Source organism: Hyaena hyaena, unplaced genomic scaffold (genome assembly GCF_003009895.1).
Source record: "Hyaena hyaena isolate Hyena2069 unplaced genomic scaffold, ASM300989v1 scaffold_251, whole genome shotgun sequence".
In the NCBI taxonomy this organism is placed as follows: domain Eukaryota; kingdom Metazoa; phylum Chordata; class Mammalia; order Carnivora; family Hyaenidae; genus Hyaena; species Hyaena hyaena.
The window spans coordinates 1,014,709-1,038,509 of record NW_024080883.1 but is presented as its reverse complement, the minus strand read 5'-3'; the positions used below and the strand labels follow the sequence as shown (position 1 = coordinate 1,038,509).

The 23,801-nt window shown below is 42.1% G+C and overlaps 1 protein-coding gene across 1 annotated transcript in view; it reads right to left on the bottom strand.

Annotated features, from left to right (window-relative positions):
* The window catches only part of MYH15 (myosin heavy chain 15), a 150,882-nt gene that overhangs the window by 28,841 nt on the left and 98,240 nt on the right, over window positions 1–23,801 (bottom strand). Inside the window, exons 31-35 of the mRNA XM_039244987.1 lie at window positions 22,182–22,531; window positions 19,155–19,279; window positions 16,222–16,337; window positions 552–744; window positions 154–357 (exon numbers count right to left, since the gene is read on the bottom strand). Of these exons, the coding sequence (XP_039100918.1) occupies window positions 154–357; window positions 552–744; window positions 16,222–16,337; window positions 19,155–19,279; window positions 22,182–22,531 (988 nt within the window). The remainder of the gene's footprint in view (window positions 1–153; window positions 358–551; window positions 745–16,221; window positions 16,338–19,154; window positions 19,280–22,181; window positions 22,532–23,801) is intronic.

The following is a 23,801-nucleotide window of genomic DNA, read 5'->3' as shown; positions in this document are numbered from 1 at the left end:
GTGCCCATTGCTGTCAAAGACTCTCCCTATGCCTCATACGCCACAATGTATTGCCTGCCATGGCAACTATTATGGCCCAAAGCTGAACAATATGTGGAAACCATTGCCTTCACCCAGCTCATACAGCTAATGGGGAGAGTTTATGGGCCTCACCTGGATATGGAAAAGATTGATTCTCTCTGTGGTCTGCAAGAGCTCTTCCTCCGCCAGCTTGCGCCCACATTCCGTCTGCTCATACAAGGACCTCAGTTCCTCTAGCTCAGCCTGGAGAAGAGAATTGTGCCTCTCGGCCACAGCCACCTGCTCCTTCAGCTCACTGTTCAGGTGTGTGCTGTCGTCTAGCTGCACCCGAAGGTCCTGTGAGAGAAAATACAGGCCTGGGGCACAGATTGCTCTGAGTTCAATGGGATATGCACCTGCATGCATACTCTGAGCAAAACTCACCACTTCCTGCTCTCATGCAGAATTAGATTTGTTGTGCTTACCGTTATTTCTCAACACAATCTGCCTTGTGGTTTGCTTAGTCCCTGCCCCTCTAGTGCAGTTGGTACCTGGATTTGAATCTGAAGCTGGCCCAGGTATTTGGTTGTCTCTGACACCTGTTGGTTGGCACAGCTAAGCTGGAGTTCCATCTCACAGAGGTTGCCTTCCACATTCTTCTTCAGCCGTGCCGCTTCAATTCTGCTCCTAGTTTCAGAATCCAGGCTAGACTGCAGGGAGTCAATAGTGCTTTGCTGGTTCCTCCTAATTTTAGATAACATTTAGGGGAAAAAATAATGCACCCAAATTAAGAAGGGTTACCTGCTGTGCACATAATGGTTTAGGAAACAGAAAAAAATTAACATTCAAGGAAAACTCTGGGTAATTAACAAAATGAGTCTAAGGGGTTGTCATTTTAAAAACATAGCGGTTGAAAGGTTAGGTTAGTGAGCATCATAATAGATTAAGACTCCCAGGCCAACTTTTCAGAAGAATCAGGGAAAGTACCAGAGAGAATCTTTGTGAATTTCCAGTGGGACAGTCTGAGCCTTACCTATGATCCCTTAAGGGAAGGTGTAAGGCAAACCCCTAGATTTCCTAGAGTGGCTAAGGATGAAGGAAGGATGCCCTTCTAGACAGCCATAATAGTTAAACTATTTTCAATGGTAAAACATGTCTGAACAAGGCAAGAAAGAGCCACCCAGGCTTAAGTCCCAAGGACAAGCAATACTGCTCTAATGGCCTATGGTTACTTAGCCCTTCCAGAATAGCATGGTTATCTTTCTCTAGGAGTTGGAGTATGGTTAAGGGTAGGCTGAGAAAACCAACTGCTGTGTGAGGATTGAGTTGCTTCAATATTCCTTCTTAACGACAAAAACCCTGTGCTGAAACTATATTTGCAAACTGACAGAAGCTTAGACAATAGATGTGTGTTCAGGAAAACAATGAGCAAATCTAGGGAACCCATGGCAATCATTTCCTAGCCTTCCTGCAGTTAGTTTGGGACTATGTGGCTGAATGCTGGCCACTGAATCATGGGCAGAAACGTTTCTAGGCCTCACCCATACAACAATTTTACTTGTATAATCCAGTAATCCCCTCTCCCTCATCTATGGCAAACTTGGTGGCCACATATGGAAGACTCTGGCACCACAGAGATGGAAGGAACCTGGGTTCTTGAATGACTTTGAGGAACAGTGGCTCACTTACGAGCCTAGCCTACATTGGACTCAGACAAAACAAAGATGAACTTTGGTAGTTTTAAGTCATCAAGATTTGGTGTTTGTGAGCTAGGATGGTTTGACTGCTATAACTAACGTACACCCTGCTAAGCTCACCCTGTGAAACAGGACATAGTGCTGGACAGACAAAACAGACATGAGAAGAGCCTGCCTATTCTTCTTCACCATGGAGCCCATTATCACAAAGAGCAAAAATGTATTCATTTTGGATTATAATTATGTTCTGCATTGAAATGTCATTGAACATGTGTCCTGAACTCTGAGGTCAATCAGAAAAGCATATAACCCACATGGAATAGTTGGGGAGCTCAAGTTTCTAATTGGGTAACAGGTGGAGCGGCCACTTTTCATGACCAGCCCCTCTCCCCATTGGTAGGTAGAAATCTCACAGGTAGTTATGGAAATGTATGGGAGAATGTAAAGCCCAGAGTCAGCACCTCTCCTCTGCTAACCCTATGTCACTGCCCTCCACAAGTTGAGGTCAGCCTCTCATGCTTATCCTTAGGTCCGGGTATTTTGTTCAGCTTCCATGTCAGAATCCTTCAGGAATACCAGTACGTAAAGTTAACCCAGACTGTTATAGCTGAATATGTACCTCCCCATTTATATGTTGAAGCCCTAAACCCAAGTACCTCAGAATGTGGCTATCTTTAGAGACATGGCCTCTATAAGAGGTGATTAAGATAAAATAAGGCTATTGGGTGAGACCTAATTTAATCTGATTAAGAGAAAATTTGGATACACACAAACACATCAGGGATTCACATGCACAGAGGAAAGGCCATGTAAGGATATGACAGGAGGACAGCCATCTGCAAGCCAAGGAGAGGCCTCAGGAGAAAGCAAACTTGCCAACACCTTATTTTGGACTTCCAACTTCCAGAGTAGTGAAAAATAAATTTATGTTGTTTAAGCCACCCAGTCTGCATTTCATTATGGCAGCCCAAGCAGACTTATACAGTGACTCATAGTATCAACATCACTAAAAGCTTTAAGACCCTTTTTTGTTTTATATTGGGGAAACTCATTTTTGCCACAGCTAACTCTCCTTCTACAGGAACACTAAAGCACCCCTAGTTTGGTGTCAAAATCCTCTATACAGAGATACACTCTACTTAAGCAGACAATGTTTCAAACTGTACTTTTCCACAGTTGTTTATGAATCTTCATGAGTGCCTGCAAACCGTAGAAAGTGCTATGGTTTGAGAGGCTTGGATATGATACAGGCCTAAAGAATGGCCTCTAGACAATCAACGCCTTTCATGCATAGTCAAGAAATCTTTAAAATAAGAACTCCTTCAAGTACGTTAAAAAAAAAATGAAGCACTCAGGACCAGAACAATATAGTAAGAATTTCTGCCCCCCGCCCTTAATGTGAAGTGCAATTTGAAAAAGGAAACCAAATGCAAAAAAAAGGAAAAATCAGTATAAAAACTTACAACTTTAGGGAAACCATCAACAAAACAAAAAGGCAACCTACTGAATGGGAAAAGATATTTGCAAATGATATATCCAGTAAGTGATTAATTCCAAAATATATAAAGAACATATACACCTCAATACAAAAAATAATAGTAATGATAATGATATGATTAAAGATGGGCATAGGACCTGAACAGACTTCTTGCCAAAAAAGACACAGATGGAAAGCAAACACATGAAAAGATGCTCAATATCACTCATCATCAGGGAGATGCAAATCAAAACCCCAATGAGATATCACCTCACACCTGTCAGAATGGCTAAAATCAAAAAACAAAAAATAATGAGCGTTGGTGAGGATGCGGAGAAAAAGGAACCCTCGGGCACTGCTGGTGGGAATGCAAATTTGTGCAGTCCCTGTGAGGAACAGTATGGACATTCTTTAAAAAAAATCAAAAATAGAATTACCATATGATCCAATAATTATACTACTGTATGTTTACCCAACAAATACATAAACACTAATTCAAAATGATATGTGCACCCCTATGTTTACTGCATTATTTACAATAGCCAAGGTATGGAAGCAACCTCAGTGTCCATCGATAGATGAATGAAGAAGATGTGATATAGACTTTCAGGGGAGATGGCAGAGTAGGAGGACCCTAAGCCCACCTTCATCCCATGGATACAACTAGATAATAGCTACAAAAGTGCAAATAAACCAGAAAACAACACAAAGACTGGCAGAACCAACTCTCCACAGCTAAAATTAGAGAAGAGACCACAATGAAGGGAGTAAGAAGGGCGGAGATGGAGACATAGTCAGTAGCTAGATGGACATATGGGATCATCCACAGGAGTGAGACACAGAGATGAGGGAAACAGACCTTCACACCAAGCACCCTAGACACAAGGAACCCATATAAGGAAGGCAAATCCCTATCATCTTTGGCTATGAAAATAAGAAAGGCCTGGCTTCACAAGTTCTTACAATCAGGCTTAATACCTGGAACTTTAAAAATCAACGGGATGGCCTCTGAGAGAGCAATAGGAAACTGACTGAACCCCATCTTTAAAGAGACAACATGACGAGCAGTCCCTCAGAGATACAGCATAGAAGCAGCAATTTGAAAAATCCCTGGGATATATGGGAAGATTTATTTATTTATTAATCTTCATAAGGCCACTATTTTCTTTTTTTTAATTTTTTAATTTTTTTAATGTTTTACTTATTTTTGAGAGATAGAGACAGCGTGAGCAGGGGAGGGTCAGAGAGAGAGGGAGACACAGAATCCGAAGACAGGCTCCAGGCTCTGAGCTGGCAGTCAGCACAGAGCCCGATGCAGGGCTTGAACCCATGAACTGTGAGATCATGACCTGAGCTGAAGTCAGATGCTTAGCCAACTGAGCCACCCGGGCGCCCCAAGGCCACTACTTTTGAGAGTTGGAGATGTAGCTGACTTTCCTAACACATAGAAACAAATACCGAGAGTTAGACAAAATGAGGAAAAAGAGAAATATGTTCCAAATGAAAAAGGAAGATAAAATCATAGCAAAAGAGCTAAATGAAACCAAGATAACATGCCTGAAAGAGAATTTAAGGTAATGGTCATAAAGATACTCCCTGGACTTGAGAAGAGAATGGAGGAACTCCGTGCGGCCCTCAACAAAAATATAGAACTCATAAAAAAGAACCAGAGATGAAGAACTCAATAACTGAAATTAAAAATACACTAGATGAAATAGTGGACCAGAGGTGCACCTGGATGGCTCAGTCGGTTAAACCTCTGACTTCGGCTCAGGTCATGATCTCACAGTTTGTGAGTTCGAGCCCCACATTGGGCTCTGTGCTGGCAGCATGGAGCCTGGAGCCCACTTCCAGTTCTGTGTCTCTCCCTCTCTCTGATCCTCTCCTGCTCACAAACACATACACACACACACACTCTCTCTCTCTCTCTCAAAAACAACATTAAAAAGTAAATTTAAACATCTAAAAAAATTTAAGAAAAGAAATAGTAGACTAGAGGAAGCAGAACACATTCTCAGCCTGGAGGACAGGGTAATACAAAGCAATCAAGCTGAACAGGAGAGGGGGAAAAAATAAAAACTGAAAATAAACTTAGGGAACTCAATGATAACATCAAATGTGATAACATTCGCATTGTAGGGATTCCACAAGGAGAAGAGAGATAAAATGGGGCATAACGTGTGTTTGAGGAAATAATAGCTGAAAATTTCCTAAATCTGGGGAAGGAAACAGAAATCCAGATCCAGGAGGCAATGGGAGTCCCCAAGAAAATCAACTCAAGGAGGTCCACATCAAATCTCATCATAATTAAAATGGTAAAAAGAAATTATAAAGCATTTTAAAATCAGAAAGAGAAAAGAAAACAGTTATATACAAGGGAAACTCCATAAGGCTATCAAGCTGCTTTTTTAGCAGAAATTTGTAGGCCAGAAGGGAGCAGCATAATATAATCAAAGTGCTGAAAGGAAAAACCTGAAATTGAGAATATTCAATCCAGCAAGGCTATCATTCAGAATAGAAGGAAAGTTAAAAAGCTCCCAAACAAAAATTACAGGCATTCATGACAACTAAACCAGCCCTATAAGAAATATTAGAGACCTTTTTTTAGGTTTATTTATTTGAGAAAGAGAGTCCAAGCAGGGAAGAGGCAGAGAGAGAGAGATACAGAATCCCATGCAAGCTCTGCATTTTCAGTGCAGAGCCTGACACAGGGCTCAAACTCACAAACAATGAGATCATGATCTGAGCCAAGACCAAGAGTCAGACCCTCAACCAACTGAGCCATCCAGGTTCTCCAGAAATATTAGAGACATTTTGAGTAGAAAGACTTTAGGTAGGAAGAGTAAGAAAAGCAGGAAGCACAAAGGCAGTAAAATTAGGTATATCTATAAAAATCAGTTAAGGGACTCACAAAATAAAAGGATGTAAAGTATGACACCATATACCTAAAACGTGGAGGGGAGAGGAGAAAAGAGTGGTCAATCTTAAGGGATTGCTATATGCATGCTATATATAAACGTGTTGGTAATCAGAAATCAAAAACCAGTAATAGATATGCAGAGAGAGAGAGAGAGAGAGAGAGAGAGAGAGAGGAATCCAAGTATATCATTAAAGAAAGCCAGCAAACCATGACAGAAAAGAGTAAGAGAAGAAATGAACAGAAGAACTACAAAAACACCATAAAACAAGTAACAAAATGGCAGTAAGTGTATACCTATCAATAATTACTTTGAATATAAATGGTCTAAATGCTCTAAACAAAAGACATAGGGTGACCAAATGGATAAAAAAGCAAGACCCATCTATTTGCTGCCTACTGGAGACTCATTTCAGACTGAAAGACATCTGCAGATTGAAAGTGAAGAGACAGCTGTGGCCATGGGACTCATCGTGGCTGTCATCTCCTTCCCACCACTCCTCTCACTCTACTGCCGGCCTAACAGTGCTGACTACCTACAAGGTAGCCTCAACAAGGAGAGGCATACATTCAGCCCTCCTGCATCTGCTTCCTCGTATGCCCTGCCTAGACTGATGAAGGCCAGCACAGACTGCTGAGCCAAGCTGGATGCGTGTAGACTTAGCAAGAAGCGCAAAACTTCGGGCCCCAACAGCACCTCCCTGGCTACAGAAAATGGGCTGATGCAGCAACAAGTACAGGCAAGAGCAAGGTACTGTGCAATATGCCCATGTAAAGCCAGGTGACAGCAGCACAATGGGCAGTGTCATGTGGGTGGGGAGGGGGGCCACTGATATGGCCAGGGGCAACTAAACTGGTCACACTGTCTCCTACAGGTCTCTGGTCCTGTCAGACACCTCTCAGGTGCCAGCTCACACTCCATGGAATTCTGTGCCCCCGGTGCTAGGCAAGCAGCAGTGTGTGCCTCGGCAAGGTGGCCTAGGGGTACAAGGAACACTTCATCTTGGTGCCTGTGGTCGTGGGCATGTTGCTGTTCTTCTGGTTTCCCTTCTTCTTCAGCTATAGTCTGAAGGGCATCTGCCCTGAGGCTTGCCAGGTGCTGACCTGCTCTTCAAGTTCTTTTCCGGGATTGGCTACTGCAATAGCTTGCTCATCTTGGTCATCTACGCTATCTTTAACTAGGACTTCTAAAGTTCCTTCAAGCAGAGGAGAAGCGACTTCAGGCAGTTAGCTGCGTGCTCCACCTGTAGGAGACCCTGGATAGCTATAGACAGAGGAGTGGAAAGATGTTGCTCCCCTAGGAGAAAGCAGAGGCAGTTTCCCCAGAGACCCAGGGATGGGCTGGACTTTAGGGCACAGGGGATGGCAGAGCAGGGCAGGAGCACTGGCTGAGACTGCAGGGTGTCTAGGGAGGGGAGAAGAGAGAGGAGTGACCCCTCTGCCTTTCCATCTCAGCAAAGGGCTGCTTCTGGGCCTGGATCTGGCTCTCTAGGATCTCTGGATCTCTAGGCCTGGATTTGGCTCCAGTAGCCCTGCTGAAGTATGGCTGTGAGATCAGGGTCTTAGCAGAGGCAAATGCAACCTTTCAAATCGGGAGAAAGGTGCCTCCTCAACACACACCACTACACTGATCCACCTCTGAGCAAGGGCTGACCTCCCCAGGACCCAGTAGGGGCAGCTGTCTTGGGGGAGGAAAGAAGGCACTGACAATCTTTGGTTACTGAAAATATTTACATGTTTGCCAAAAACGATGGACAAAACAGCCAAACTATTTTTTAAATAAAGCTTTGTTTAAAAAAAAAAAAAAAAAAGTAAAGGGATAAGATAGTATTTATCATGTAAAGGGAAATGAAAAGAAATCCAGGGTAGCAATACTTATATTGGACCAAATAGACTTTAAAACAAATACTGTAACAAGAGACAAAGAAGGACTCTATGTAATCATAAAGGGAACAATACAAGAAGATGCAATAATTACAAGTATTTATGTACCCACTATGGAAGAACCCAAATACAGAAAACAGCTAATAACAAACATGAGGAAAGTAACTGATAGTAATACAAAAATAGTAGGGGACATTAACATCCCACTTACATCAATGGATAGATCATCCAAAATGAAAATCAATAAGGAAACAGTGGCTTTGAATGACACACTGGACCAGATGGGCTTAACATATATGCAGAACATTCATCCTAAAGCAGAATACACATTCTTTTCAAGTGCACATGGAACATTCTCCAGAAGAGATCATATATTAGGCCACAAAACAAATTTCAATGAATTAAAAAAGATTGAAGTCCTATCATACATCTTGTCTGACCACAATGCTACAAAACTAGAAATCAATCGGGGCGCCTGGGTGGCTTAGTCGGTTAAGCGTCCGACTTTCGCTTAGGTCATGATCTCGCGGTTCGTGGGTTCGAGCCCCGCGTCGGGCTCTGTGCTGACTGCCAGCTCAGAGCCTGGAGCCTGTTTGAGTCTGTGACTCCCTCTCTCTCTGACTCTCCCCTGCTCATGCTGTCTCTCTCTCTCTACTAGAAATAAATAAAACATTTAAAAAAAAACCCAAAAACTAGAAATCAATCACAAGAAAAACTCTGGAAATAACACAAATGCATGGAGGTTAAATAACATATCACTAAATAATGAATGGGTCAACAAATAAATGAAAGAGGAAATTAAAAAATACAGGGGTACCTGGGTGGCTCGGTTGGTTGTCTAACTTCGGCTCACGCCATGATCTCCTGGTTCATGGATTTGAGCCCCACATTGGGCTTTGTGCTGAAAGCAAGGAGCCTGCTGCAGATTATCTGCCTCCTTCTCTTTGCCCCTCTCCCCTCTCAAAAATAAATAAACATTTAAAAAAAATGCATGGAGAAAAGTGAAAATGAAAACACAATGGTCCCAAATCTTTGGGATGCAGCAAAAGCTGTTCTAAGAAGGCAGTTCATAGCTATATAGGTCTACCTCGAGAAGCAAGAAAAATCTCAAATAAACTAACTTTATACCTAAGAAACTAGAAAAAGAAACAAAACCCAAGACTAGTAGAAGGAAGAAAATAATAAAGATTAGAGCACAAATTAATGAAAAAACCATAGAATGGATCAATGAAACCAGGAGCTGGTTATTTGAAAAGGTCAACAAAATTGATAAACCACTAGCCAGAGTCAGAGAGAGAGAGAGAGAGAGAGAGAGAGAGAGAGGACTCAAATAAACAAAATCAGATTGAAAGAGAAACAACCAACACCACAGAAATACAAAGGATTATAAGAGAATGTTATGAAAAATTATACACCAACAAACTAGACAGCCTGGAAGAAAATGGATAAATTCCTAAAAACATAGAACCTCCCAAAACCAAATTGGGAGGAAACAGAAAATTTGAACACATCAACTATCAGCAATGAAACTGAAACAGTAAAAAAGACAAAAAACAAAAAATTACCAACAAACAAAAGTCCAGGATCTGATGGCTTCATAGGTGAATTCTACCAAATATTTAAAGAAGGCTTCATAACTATTCTATTCAAACTATTTCAAAAAATAGAAGAGGAAGGAAAACTTCCAAAGTCATTCTATGATGCCAGCATTACCCTGATACCAAAATCATCAACACTAGAAAAACAAAGAACTATGGGTCAATATCTCTGATGAACATAGATGCAAAAATCCTCAACAAAATACTAGTGGACCAAATCCAATTATACATTAAAAAAGTGTTCACATGATCAAGTGGGATTTATTCCTGGGATCCAAGGGTGGTTCAATATTTGCAAATCAACATGATACATCACATCACATCAAAAGAAAAGATAAAAACCACAGATCATTTCAACTGATGCAGAAAAAGCATTTGACAAAGTACAACACCCATTCATGAAAAAAGTCTCAACACGGTAGGTTTACAGGGAACATACCTGAGCATGATAAAGACCATATATGAAAAACCCACAGCTAACATTACATCCAATGGTGAAAAACTGAAAGGTTTTCCCCTAAGATCAGGACTAAGACAACGATGTCCAGTCTCACAACTTTTATTAAACATACTACTGGAAGCTCTCCACACAGCAATCAGACAACAAAAAGAAATAAAAGTCCTCCATATCGGTGAGGAAGAAGTAAATAAAACCTTCACTATTTGCAGATGACATGGTAGTATATACAAACACTCCCCCAAAATACTATTAAAACTGATAAATCAGTCCAGTAAGATCATAGGATACAAAATTAATATGCAGAATCCATTGAATTTCTATACAGTAATAATGAATTAATAGAAAGAGAAATCAAGGTTCTGGTCCACCCTCCCCAGGATGGTGAGGATGAGCCTGAGCTGATGCAAAAGGGGTCCGAGGCAGTGGTGACAGACCCTGCCTCAGCAAGCATCTGAAAACTGGACCTCACCCTCCAGAGGAAAGTTGGGGAGGCCAGGCATCCGTCAGCTGCTGGAGCTGCGGCCCTGCACACTCCTCACTGCTGAGCCTGGATGGGCCTGTGAGGAACTCTGGATTTGGGGGTGCCCCTAACCCTAAGGGCAGATATCTTGAATGAGACACTGTGATTTTCAATTAAATCTTTGTAGTCTTTGAAAAAGAAAACAATCTCACTTACAATTGCACCAAAATAACAAAATACCCAGGAATAAGCTTACTTAAGGAGGTAAAAGACTACTCTGAAAACCCTAAATTATTGATGAAATCAATTGAAGAGGACACAAAGAAATGGAAAGACATTCCAGGCTCGTGGATTAGAAGAATAAATGTTGTTAAAAGGCCCCCACTACCCAAAGTAATCCATAGAATTAATGCAATTCCTATCAAAATGCCAGCAGCATTTTTCACAGAACTAGAATAATCCTAAAATTTGTATAGAACCACAGAAGTCTCCAAATAGCCAAAGCAATCTTGAAAATTAAGAACAAAACTGGAAGTATCACAATCCCAGATTTCAAGATATACTACAAAGCTGAGGTTTTCAAAACAGTATGATACTGGCATAAAAATAGACATATAGATCAAAAGAATAGAATAGAGAACCTAGAAATAAACCTATAATTATATGGTCAATTGATCTGTGACAAAGAAAGCAAGAATACGCAATGGGAAAAAGGCAGCCTCTTCAAAAAATGGTGCTGGAAAAACTGGACAACTACATGTACAATAATGAAATAGGACCACTTTCTTACACCATATACAAAAATAAACTCCAAATAGATTAAAGCCCTAAATGTGAGACTTGAAACCATAAAACTCCTACAAGACACCAAAGTAGCAATTTCTCTGACATCGGCTTTAGCAACATTTTTCTAGATGTCTCCTCAGGCAAGGGAAACAAAAGCAAAAATAAACTAATGGGACTCCAGCTCAAAATAAAAAGCTTTTACGCAGCAAAGGAAACCATCAACAAAACTAAAAGACCTACTGAGTGATACATTTGCCAATGACATACTGATAAAGGGTTAAGTGCTCAAAATATCTAAAGAATTTAAACACCTCAACACCAAAACACCCACAAATAATCCGATTAAATAATAGTTAAAAGACATGAACAGACATTTCTCCAAGGAAGACATATAGATGGACAACAGATACATTAAAAAAAAAAAACGCTCAACATCATATCATCAGGGAAATGCAAATGAAAACCACAATGAGATATTACCTCACACCTGTCAGAATGGCTAAAATAAAAAATATAAGAAACAGTAAGTGTTGGTGAGGATGTGGAGAAATAGGAGCCCTCGTGCACTGTTGTTGGTGGGATTGAAAACTGGTACAGTCACTGTGGATGACAATATGGACGTTCCTCAAAAAATTAAAAATACAACTACCATATGATCTAGTAATTCCACTACTGGTTATTTACCGGAAGAAAACAAAAACTGTAATTTGAAAAGATATATGCACCCTTATGTTTATTGAGGTATTATTTACAATGTTAATTACAATTATGGACGCAGCCCAAGTGTTCATAAATAAGAGAAATGGAGAAAGAAGATGCGGTATATACATATGTACATATGTGATGCATTTTAAATATTTATATATGAATATCACTCAGCCATAAAAACGAATGGGATTTTGGATGGATCTAGAAGGTATGATGGATAGATCTAGTGGGTATAATGCTAAACGAAATGAGTCAGTCAGAAAAAGATAAATACCACACGATTTCATTCATACGTGGAATTTAAGAAACAAAACACACCAACAAAGAAAAAAAAGAAACAAACCAAAAAACAGACTCTTAACCATAGAAAACAAACTGATAGTTACCAGAGAGGAGATGGGTAGGGGGGATGGGTGAAATAGGTAAAGGGGATTAAGAGTACCCTTATAATGTACTGAGTAATGTATAGAATTGTTGAATCACTATGTTGTACACCTGAAATGAAGATAACACGGCATGCATTTTTTAACATTTAGAATTAAAAAAAAAAGACATTAAAACTTGAAAAAACTGATGACTTTAAACGGACAGTCAATTCATTAGGTCACTTTTTTGTCTCCTGCAAGATTGTTTATCTGTATCAGAGAAATGCGAGATTTTCCTTAATTTTCTAATACATGTGATTTAGCTTTAGAATGATTAACAAGGTATTTTCCTAGCCAAATACCATGTCTAAGTGTGAAATCCTATTTCTTGAAGACATGCTGAAATATTTTACTTAGAAATGAGAAGAGACTTAAACATATTCTTCTGGCAGAGACTCAGCCAATAAATGAAATTAAGTTTGATGGTGCTTATAAATTAAAACCATGTGTGAAATTTGACATCACTGAATTCTGAGGAACAGGCCAAATGGAAGGAAAACATGATGGAACATTAAAAATAATGTGCAGACCCCTAAGGCTATATAGGCCAGGGCTGGGCAAACTAGAAGCTAGAGGCCACATCCAGCCATGACTACTTGATTTTCTATTGTCTACAACTGCTTTCAATCTACACTGCAAAATTGAAGTCCTGCCTGCAAAGCTGAAAATATTTACGAGTGATGCTGTTCCAATGCTACCCCAGAATATGGCACCTTGGGCTATTCAATATCTTAAGCTCAAGGAGTCAGAAAACAATGAAGCAGCAAGACCACTCTCACCTCTGCCCTTCGTCCCTGAATGTAGGAGATAAACCTCCCATGTGAAAGATACCCTCCCCTGTACAGAAGGAAGGGAGGGGACCAGAGAGGGACTTTGGAGCCAAGAGGGCTGTATAAACAAACCTTGTTAATTCTTCAGTATTTGAACTACCACTAGCCCAAATCGCTGTGCCTTGTCAATTCTTCAGAAGTTTATTGTTTCTTTGTCTAAAGGGATAAAACTGCCTGCTGTGGTTGTGCTCCGGGGTCTTCATTCTTTTGTGAAGGCTCCCACCTAGATGTAAAAATTCAATAAAATGTGTAGACGTTTCTCCTGTTAAACTGTCTTAAGTCAGTTTAATTCTTACGATCAGCCAGAGCCCTAAAGAGGGTAAGGAGAATTTTTTCTTCCCTACACTGTCTGATCCTCTACAGAAAGTCTGTTCAACCCTTCCACAGGCGACCAAACTAAAGCAAGCTAATGCGTGTTGACAGAGTCAGGACTTAGGCCCTCATTCCCGACAGCTTCAGCAGCACCTCTCTGGCTGTGCCTGAGAGAGTACAGGCCAGGTCCGTCCTGGCCCCGGGCCAGTGACAAGACACTCCCACACTTCAGCATTTCCCTGAACACCCTGAGTTGGAGGAGGGATGGCTTCTGTGGCTTCTGAAAATTTGGATCCACCTGAACCACTTGTTTTCAACCTAGTTCTGAGTCTGGACCCAGGTGACAGTTAGGGCCGCCAGCTGGCCTTCATTCTAGCCGCCATTATGCCTTCTTTCCTGTAGCCAGGATGGAGAGGACCAGAGCCAGACACCACACCTCCTCCCCTCCTGCCACTGGTGACTGCATTATCACCTCCCTACTTCTACCTACGTCAATTAGAACACAGTAGGAAAAAAAAAAAAAAACGTTTTTTAAAGAAAGAAAGCCTCATCCATCCATAAAAGTTTAGGAAGCCCCGACAAGAATAGCAGGCCCAGCGTCTGGCCAACATGAAGTGCTCAAATACGTATTTAACAAGCAAAACATATGACACGTATGTCCCAGCTGCTCATACTTTTCACCAGCGACAGGCCTCCGGCTCAGTGGGGATGCGTCCTCCCTGGAGTGGAGGAGGAGGGGAATGAATCACCCCGCTGCTGCGCCGCACCCTCAGGGCTCTTGTCTACGCCTCTGAGTCTCGCTGGCATCTCTAGTCCCTTCTTCACACGCCTCCTTCAGTTTTTGTGGCCTTTCCCAAGGTTTATGCGGACATAGGACCTCGAACCTCATCTCACCTCCAGGCCATATTTTCCTCCAGTTCTAGAATTGGCCTGGCTTATCTCGATTGCTCAGAATCCTCTGCTCTGCTAGTACTTCGCCCTGCCATTCGGTGCAGATGCCCGAGGGCCCCTTCCTCTCCCAGCCCCTGAAGTCAGACCAAAGAATCAGACAAACCGAAGCTTCAGATGCAATCTGCACCGGCACAGAAACGGTCTGAGAGGGCATTTGTGAAATTTTGTAAGATATGCTCATCCCTCCTTTCCGGATGTACCTATTATAGTTATTATGGATCATTAACTAAAACTCCTGACTAGCTCGCCCCACCCTCCAACCCGCCCCTTCTCTTTTCAGTCCCTCCACAGCCCCAGCCTAGTGTTCAGCTCTTTCTTCTCCCAGCCCTGGCTGTTTGGATCTCCGGCTTCCTTTGCACTAAGATTGTTATAATTGGTGAACTGCTCTAAGACATTCAGATGTACCTGAGGAGAGAGGCAGACTCTCTGAGGATTCATTTTCCCCTAAGCTAGGTCTATTAATAGGCGCAGGGTTGATGTTACCTGAAATGAGGTGTTTTTTTTGACTGCACAAAGAAATGTTCATTTTTGTTCCTCATGGAAGGAAGTAGGGCAAATATCAAGGCCTGATGTTTTGCCCTTCATCAAAAAAAAATTCTTTTAGACACTGAGTGAGAGCCTCTTAAGTAGACCAGAATTCATGCTCACAGTCAGCCCTAGAGAGGCAAGTATCCGTGAGTGAGAGCAAGCAAGGATAACTCAAAGCACACAGAGGCCCAAATCTGGCTTGATGTTCTCATTAAAAAAAAAAAATGACCCCCATGGGAGTTTTGTCTGAACTGGGGCTATGGGAAAGAAGCCAGTTCAACTGAATATATTAACAATTTTTAAAAATTATTTTAACAAACATGTTGAAAGCAAGTTGCCCGTGGAAACTCAGACTCCAGTGATTTTCCTTGCTGACATATGGCACTGACTTAACGGAACAGATCAGATAAATGATATAATCACAGTGAATTCCATGTGTTTATAATTGTGCCTTTGATCTATACAGTGTGAAGTGCTTTGCCAACATCAGCTGACTGATCTTCCTCACCACCTTCTGTGACATGAACGGGGCTGCTTTTATCCCCTTACTTCACTGAGATGCTAAGAAGAGGAATGACTAAAGTCATCAGCTTGTTATGATGAGGCTAAGAAAAGATCCTGCAACCCATGAGTCCTGTCTAATTCAGTTTCCTGACCATTAAGACTCAGCCACTTCAACGGGGATTCAATAAGCAGCTTAGCTCCTGGCTTCCGCCCCTCTCCAAACAAATGGCTACAGGTGCAGGCAGGGGGTGTGTGAAAATTTCACTCTGATCCGATGTTAATTTTAATGTACGGCATCACATTTAGTTCCTTTCCTCCACTCTTCAGCATTATTAGTCAGCTTCTTGAATGCCCAAGAAAGAGATTTGTTACAGGGAGACCAGGCAGTGCCCACAGCCCTTGTACATATAAGTATGCTTTTCTGGTGTGCTCTCTTGAGTCTCTATAAGAACAGAAGCTGCTCCATCATAAGAATACCCTGAAAACAGACAGTAATTGCACAGAGGTGTTCCTTTATATTAATAGTGGTGAGCTTCCTAGAAAGATCTGGCATAGGGGTAGACGGGCTAAGCTGCTTTGGTAATGTTCCCGCAGGGGGCATAAAGGCGGCCAAACACAGCGTGTTCTGTTCAGTCAAGGACTATGGAGTATGCAAATGTGGCTCGTCAAAATAATCTCAGATACCTAAAATTTTCTATTTCTTCATCTTTCTCTGAAAGCTTTCTTTCAAGTTCTGCTTTAGCTTCCAAGAGTTCAAGCTGGAAGCGAAGAATCTTGCTTTCGTTACGTTCCAGAGCTCCCTGAAACACATAAATTAAAAGTACTAAGTTAAGTCTGCTTTATGGATACCAATTTTTTTTTTCTCAAAATGTATGTCACTATTGCAGCTCTCTCTGGAGTTGTTGGGAGGGCTCTAAGTTCAACTCAGGTCCCTGAAGATTGGAACAGGGTGAGAGAGACAAGTGACTGCTTCTGTTTGTCACGTCACTTACAGCTTTGACATTCTTAGGGCTCTTGGCTGTAGTTCAAGAACTAGAATTCTAAAGCATTTTTTTAAAATAGAAAATTCAATCTTGTCTGTGACTATATTTAAACTTTTTAATTCATTACTCTTGACTTTTCTTAATATAGTTCATCCTTAGGATGAATCAATAAAAGGATCAAAACTAGAACAAGGAAAGTGATAACTCCTAGCTGGAATATTTTCTTTAATTCTGGACATCTGTGGAATAGAGAAAAAAGGTGAAAGTAGTCAGAGAACAGGAAACAGGATAGTGTCCAAATATTGTCAGAGGAAGAACAGTAAAGGAATTTCAGATGTACCTGACACATAACACTCTGTGTGAGCCGTCACCACCATAATTATTACTACTACTTCAAATGGCTTGCTTTGACAGCTAGGGAAATCTCTTGCCCCTTTGAGCATTTAAATATAGGCAAGCCAATTACCACCAGGGATGTTATAAAGGTGATTCAAGTTTGAAAGTGGAGTTTTGATTAAACCTTTAAAGCCCATTCCAAAGATAAAATTTATATAGCAGTAGAAACAAACAAAATATTTGGAGGATGCTCAGGAAGATGTTTATAAAGGGCATAAGTGTGGCAAGCATCTGTGGGTCAGTTGACAATTGGCAGACAGTTCTAAGACGTGCTTGCCACATACAAACTAAAGTAGAAAGTAAAACTGAGTAGCAATTTCAAGATAAAAAGAAGAAAGATGTTAGGAATTTTAATATGCCTCAAGGCCTTGCTGGTGTTCCCTCAACACTACCTTCAATATAAGAGAAAATAAATCAAAAACCAATGCTTGGATAGCAATTTCCTGCAAGGAAATGGTGCCCTTCCTTCAGGGGGAAACTGTCACCTCTCACCCTCTAGAATCCACAGAGAAAGTGAATCTTTGGGGAGGTGACCTGGGATAATTTGAGTTTTGTGGCTTCAGAAATAATCTGATAAAGATTCTCATAAAGGCACACCCAGGAAAACAAATAACCCAATTTTACAAATACATGTCCAAGTTGATAAAGTATTTATGGATGCTGTAGAGGATAAAACTTGAGAAAATGCAAATAGAATATAATGCCATCTAGTGGTAGTAAGTGGTATGAGTGCTACGGCCTTCTCACCTAGGACATGCTAGTCAATTCAATACACAAAAAAGTCTGTAAGTTATATCAGACTAAGCTTGCCCCCGCCCAATCATATCTCTCACTGGCTTGTCATAGCGCTTGAAATTTCTGCCATAAAAATTACTTGTTTCGGTTAAGGTGGTGGCTTTATCAAGTCCCCAGCCAGGATGGCCAGTGGATCAAAGGGAACAAGTTCATGAAACAAAGTTCACCAACTTTGTTCACCAACCAGCCTTGTTAGGTGACACGACACTACACCAGCAAATAAAAGGATTCTAGATGAACTGTAGAAGACCTCAGGGCAACAGTTCTTCACAAAAACGCAAGAGCTGCGTCAAAAGCCATCCGATTGACACCTTTGTATGTGGGGTTATGTGCGGACATGGCTTCTGTCTGGCTGGTTTCATACAGAAATATAGTGATAAGATAAATTTAACAGACATTGCTTGGTATGGAGTAGTCTAATTTTCCATTATCATACCTTCCAAAAGGCTCTGTTGAAAACTGATTGCTTTGCCTTTTAAAATCATTTTCTCAATTGGAGGGTGAGTGGTGGGGGCTGTGTTTTAAGTACGGGGTACTTAGTCTATTGGGAGGGTCAAGAAGATGAAATTCAGCTATGAGAAAAGAGGCTTTGCTGAGCTTGTTAACTGTTTAGAGACCATGACGGATGACTCTTTTTAGGTCACTCTCTTTGGCATAACGTCTTCTCAGTGGTTCTTTCTATCGCTGGCACACATTGAGGGATAAAGCCAGAGACTGCTCTTGAACTTTGAATCCAGAGCGTTCAAAACACTCCTGTCACACAATCTGTACAAAGATGAGCTTCCAGGGCAAATGTTTGAGAACATCACTTTGAATCTCATTTTTAAAACTAAAGCTTTTTAGGGAAAAAAATGTGGGCTGACTTTTTTTAAAGAGAGGAGGAGATATGAGGTTATTGATTCATTCGACACTCAACAGATATTTGTTGAACCTCGACTACACACCAAGCCAATGTTCTAGGCCAGTGCTTCTCAAATGTCAGTGTAAATATGAATGCTACAGGATCTTGTTAAAATGCAGATTCTGATTCAGTAGATCTGGGGAGAGGGCTGGGAGTCAGAATGTCTAACAAGCTCCAGGGCAATGCAGTTCCAGGCAGCTGATCCTTGGGCCACATTTTGAATAGTAAAGGTCTAAGCACTGAGGATGAATTGATGAACGAGAGAGACATTGTTCCTTTTTTCATTGCAATTGGTAGATATGCATCTGCTACTGCTTATCCTGCTCTCTGAGCATCAATTTCTTCATTTGTGAAATAGGAACAATAGTTTGCTAGGGCGGTTACACAAAATAATGCATATCTAGCACTGGGCATAGTCTCTAGCATGTAGTAGTTAACACTCGAAGAAGTGTCATTTTGTTGTTGCGGCTGCTATTATTACTGGATAGCAGATCTCCTGCTTTGTCACAGTGACAAAAACCTTTGCTCCCTGGAAGTAATACCTCTGCTTCTTCCAGTGCCACCTGGACTTCAGTCTTCTCTTGTTCAGTCCGTTTCTTGGCCTTCTCCATTTCACCCAAGTTCTTCTTTCCTTCCCTCACCTGATTTGTCAGATTAGAAATCTCTTCTGGGAAGGGAAGAAAACCAAAGTTAGTGAACAAAACCTGTCTCAGACCCATACTGTCAGGTACAGCAGACTGTATCCCTGGGACCGTAGTCATGCCATCCTTGGAAGCCTGATGGCAAGGCCACTACTGGCACATATAGGACCTTGTTTGAATTAGACGAAGTCTTTCTTCAATACATTCTTTTGCCACCTGCCAGAAAGTTACCCACTACAACTAGAAAGGATGGTGCTTCTCAGAGTACTGTGCCAAGAACAACCTGTACAACTTCATATGGCGGTACTTCTTATCCGAGCCACGTCAGATTCTGCCTGGTGGTGCTCTAAGTCACAGACCTGAATCTTTATACTTCCAGTGTAAGTGCTCAGCTCTTGACAGCAGTGGCTGCCATTTTGTCCACTGACACTCAACACCACAATGGGAACTTAAAGCATAAGCTGGGTCATTGCCTGCCAGAAGTAGACATAGGAGCCCAGAGAGACCAAAGACTTCAAAGGAGGTCAAGCACTTGAAGGTTTATGGCTAGTCTCTCATGAACATAAGTCTCTTAACAGAAAAAGGCATCCAGAAGTGACAAAGCCTCTACCATTCAGTATTGTTATTGTCATCTCTGCCTCTTTATGAAGGAACTCTTTAGTAACTAAGAGGTGTGGAGGAGGGCCAAGTAGCTCTGGGAATTACCCATAGTCCAGAGGTGGTAGAAGGAGCTCAAGAGCATGCCTGCTCCTCTGGTTTTGAGATCCCTGGCTGGGATGGGATGGGATGGGATATGATGGGATGTGACAACAGTTTTAAAAAGTTACAAAACTATGGGGCACCTGGACCTTGGCTCAGGTCATGATCTCACCATTTGTGGGTTCAAGTCCTGTGTCAGGCTCTGTGCTGACAGCTCAGAGCCTGGAGCCTGCTTCAGATTCTGTGTCTCCCTCTCTCTCTGCCCCTCCTCCCACCTCTCTCTCTCTCAAACAAACAAACAAACAAACAAACATTAAAACAAATTTTTAAAAAAAGAAAAGTTACAAAACCAAGCCCTTTAGATGACAATTCTTATGTAATAAGTCCTTCTCTCATAAACCCTCTCCAGAAGAAAGGTTTCCAAAAGAAAATTCAGGACAGTGGTTCTCCACTCTGACCATACCTCAGAATCGCTCGGAGAGCTTTTGAAAAGACTTCTACTGCGGAGCCTGGGTGGTTCAGTCGGTTAAGCATCCGGCTTCCGTTCAGGTCATGATCTCACGCTTCGTGGATTCGAGCCCCGCTTCGGGCTCTATGCTAACAGCTAGCTCAGAGCCTGGAACCTGCTTCAGATTCTGTGTTTCTCTCTCTCTCTCTCTCTCTCTCTGACCCTCCCCTTCTCACGCTTTCTCTCTCTCTCTTTCTCTCTCAGAAATAAAACGTTAAAAAAATTAAAAAAAAAAAAATGAAAAGACTTCTACCTAAGCCCCACCCCAAACCAAGTGTGGTCCCCAGACCAGCAGCACTGGCCTTACTGGCAATTTGTTAGAAATGCAAATTCTCAGACCCCACCCTAGACCCAGTGAATCAGAAACTCTGGGGGTAGGGTCCAGTCAACTATTTGAACAAGCCCTCCAGGTGGTTTGGATGCCGCTAAAGGTTTCTAACCACTGTCCCAGCACCTGTCACATCCCAAGTCAGTGACCCGATCGTGGACTATGTGGGCCAACAGGGAGGTAACATTCATTTATGTCTCCAACAGTAATGAACTTGCTCCCAGGGCATCTCAGGGTTTTAATGCACATCCCTGATGGTGCTGGTGTAAGCTGGCAGTCACTCTGAAGGGATGCTTGGCAGTAGCTCAAAATTTAGAAGTTCATTTCTTTAACCCAGCAGTTCTGTTCCTAGGAATCTACCTCAACTGAAATATTGTTACATGTCCACAAATATATGTGCAGCATAGTATTACTTCTAATTGAGAAACATCATATCTAAACTGAATAAGGTCTCGTTAAATACACATTTACCATCCTTATTACAAAACACTATGGAACTATTAGCGATCACACGCAGGTCTCCTTGTGCAGACATACAAAGAGAATTGCAAGGCATGTGGAAGGTGGCATAGCTGGTAGTTAAGTGTGTATATGCTCGAGTCAAGCTGGCCGGGCTCCAATCTCAGATCTGCTTTTGATCAACTGTGAATTTGGACCACTTCTTAATCTTACATGATTTAACATAATCTGCATTTTACAGACAAAGAAACTAACACATAGGACTGTTCTGAGAATTAAATAACGAATGGTTACATATACAACAGAGCCCGGCGCATAATGTAGCCTATGGAAATATTTGTTAAACTAGAAAATATACTGACAAGTGAAAAAAAAAGAGAAAAGGTGTTGGATACTGTGAAATTTGAATAATACACGCATGAATATATGCATGGGAAATCTCGGTAAGACTACGGATGATAAAGAAATTCTTAATAGTGGCTTTCTTGACAGAGAACCTAGGGTTCAGGTCAGAAAGTAGTCCTTTTTCAGGGCATCTAGGAGGCTCAGTTGGTTAAGCCTCTGACTTTGGCTCAGGTCATGATCTCGCAGTTTGTGGGTTTGAGCACCACGTGGGACTCTGTGCTGACAGCTCAGAGCCTGAAGGCTGCTTCAGATTCTGGGTCTCCCTCTCTCTGCCCCTCCCCCACTCACACTCTCTCAAAAATAAACATTTTAAAAAATAAAAGAGAGTAGTCTTATTTTTAGAATTTAATAAAAATAATAACTGTAATTTTTAAAAGGCTTCCAAAAAGAGTACTAAAAATGGAAACGGGAAAACCTGAGCCAGACCACGACAATGCCTAAGTGTCTGCCATGGAGTACAGCCCTGCCCTGGAAGCCAGGGCGCCCGACACCGCCATGCCCTGCTCTGGCTCCAAGCCCTGCTGAGTACCTTGGAGATTCTTGTTCACCCTCTGAAGCGTCTCGTGGCTCTCAGTGCTCTCCTCGCAGGCGTGCCTGAGTTTGAGGAGCTCCATGCTAAGGGCGCGCACCTCCTCCTGAGAGGCCTCCAGCACCGCCTGTGACTCCGCCTGCTTCTGCCTCCAGTCATCAAAGCACTTGTCAAAGTGCTGCTGCTTCCGGTCCAGCACAGCTGCCGAGGACCGGGCCTTCCCGAGGTCCCACAGGGTGTCCCCAAGTTCGAGCTGCAGTCGCTGCCTGGTCCTCTCCAGGGAGGCATTTCTGGCATTTGCTGCCTCCACGGCTTCGGCAGCCTCCTGCAACCTGATTGCCAGCTTCTTCCTGAGAAGGGGAGACCCAACCAAATGGCAGGTGACACTTCAGCCCTCAGACAGCTCGCCCAGTTTGTCCTGGATTAACACAGTGCTTGGGTCCAACATAGGGTGGCCCCTGAGGTTGGCTTAATGGTACCAAGCAAAGGCAGCTCTTGCCTGGAAATGACCTCCTTGTGCCTACAGGGCCCAGATGTTGGCTGGCCATCAGCCTCTGGCTCCTGTGTCCACGTGTGCTTTATTTTCCCCTACCCTTTACCAACCTGGTCTTGGAACTCAGGACCTCTAAATCCTGTAAGTATTTGCTTACCCTAAACCTCCTATAAGCAATACAGACTTTACTGATGACTGAAGAAATGGGAGAAAGAAGAAGATTGTACTGAACACCCTGCCAACGGTAAGCAGTTGTTAAAAGTTCCTAGGCACATTGGGGCGTCTGGGTGGTTCAGTCAGTTAAGCATCCAACTCTTGGTTTCAGCTCAGGTCATGATCTCACAGTTCGTGAGTTCGAGCCCCAAGTCCGGCTCTGTGCTGCTGAGAGCCTGCTTGGGATTTTTTTTTTCAATCTCTCTGTCTTCCCCATCCCCAGCTCTCTCTCTTTCTCTCTCTCAAAATAAACAAATAAATGTCTTTTTTAAAAAGTTCATAAGTGCGTCTAATCTTTAAAGATCTCCTAGCTACATTGCTTCCATGGAACATTCTCTGGTTCTCTCCTGCTCATCCTTTTTTCCTCTTATCACGTGGCTCCTAAATAAGCCAAAATTCTGTCTTTCTCTGAATTTCTTCTCCACCTCAGGTCCTCTTCTCAAATTCATGTACTCAAATCCATTCCATTGTTATGCACACTTAACAGGTCCCACTGCTGGGGGGAGGGGGGGGAACTCTCCCCTGCTGTTGTCCCTCCAGCATCCTCTGAGACGGAGTGGCTTATTAAAGTGCTTCCTCCGCCACCCCCACAATGCAACGCTCTGAGACTTTCTAATGGATGAAATGTGATCTCTCGCTCACATCTCCCGCAGGGACGCTAGCAGCCCCATTCTTACCCATTCATTACACTTAGATGAAAGGTACTGTGTGTACCAAAGCTCTTTCTGATCTACTATTATTTAACAGAAAAAGACCCTCTGGAATGAACATGTGCCACACAACTAGCCCATCTGAGCAATGTGATTCTACAGTCCCTTTTTGGTGGAAGCCTTCAAAACCCAGTCTGTGTTCAGCAGCTTTGCTTCATTTTTCTTAAATATTTAGAGAAGATTCTGATGTGTAGCATGATGACC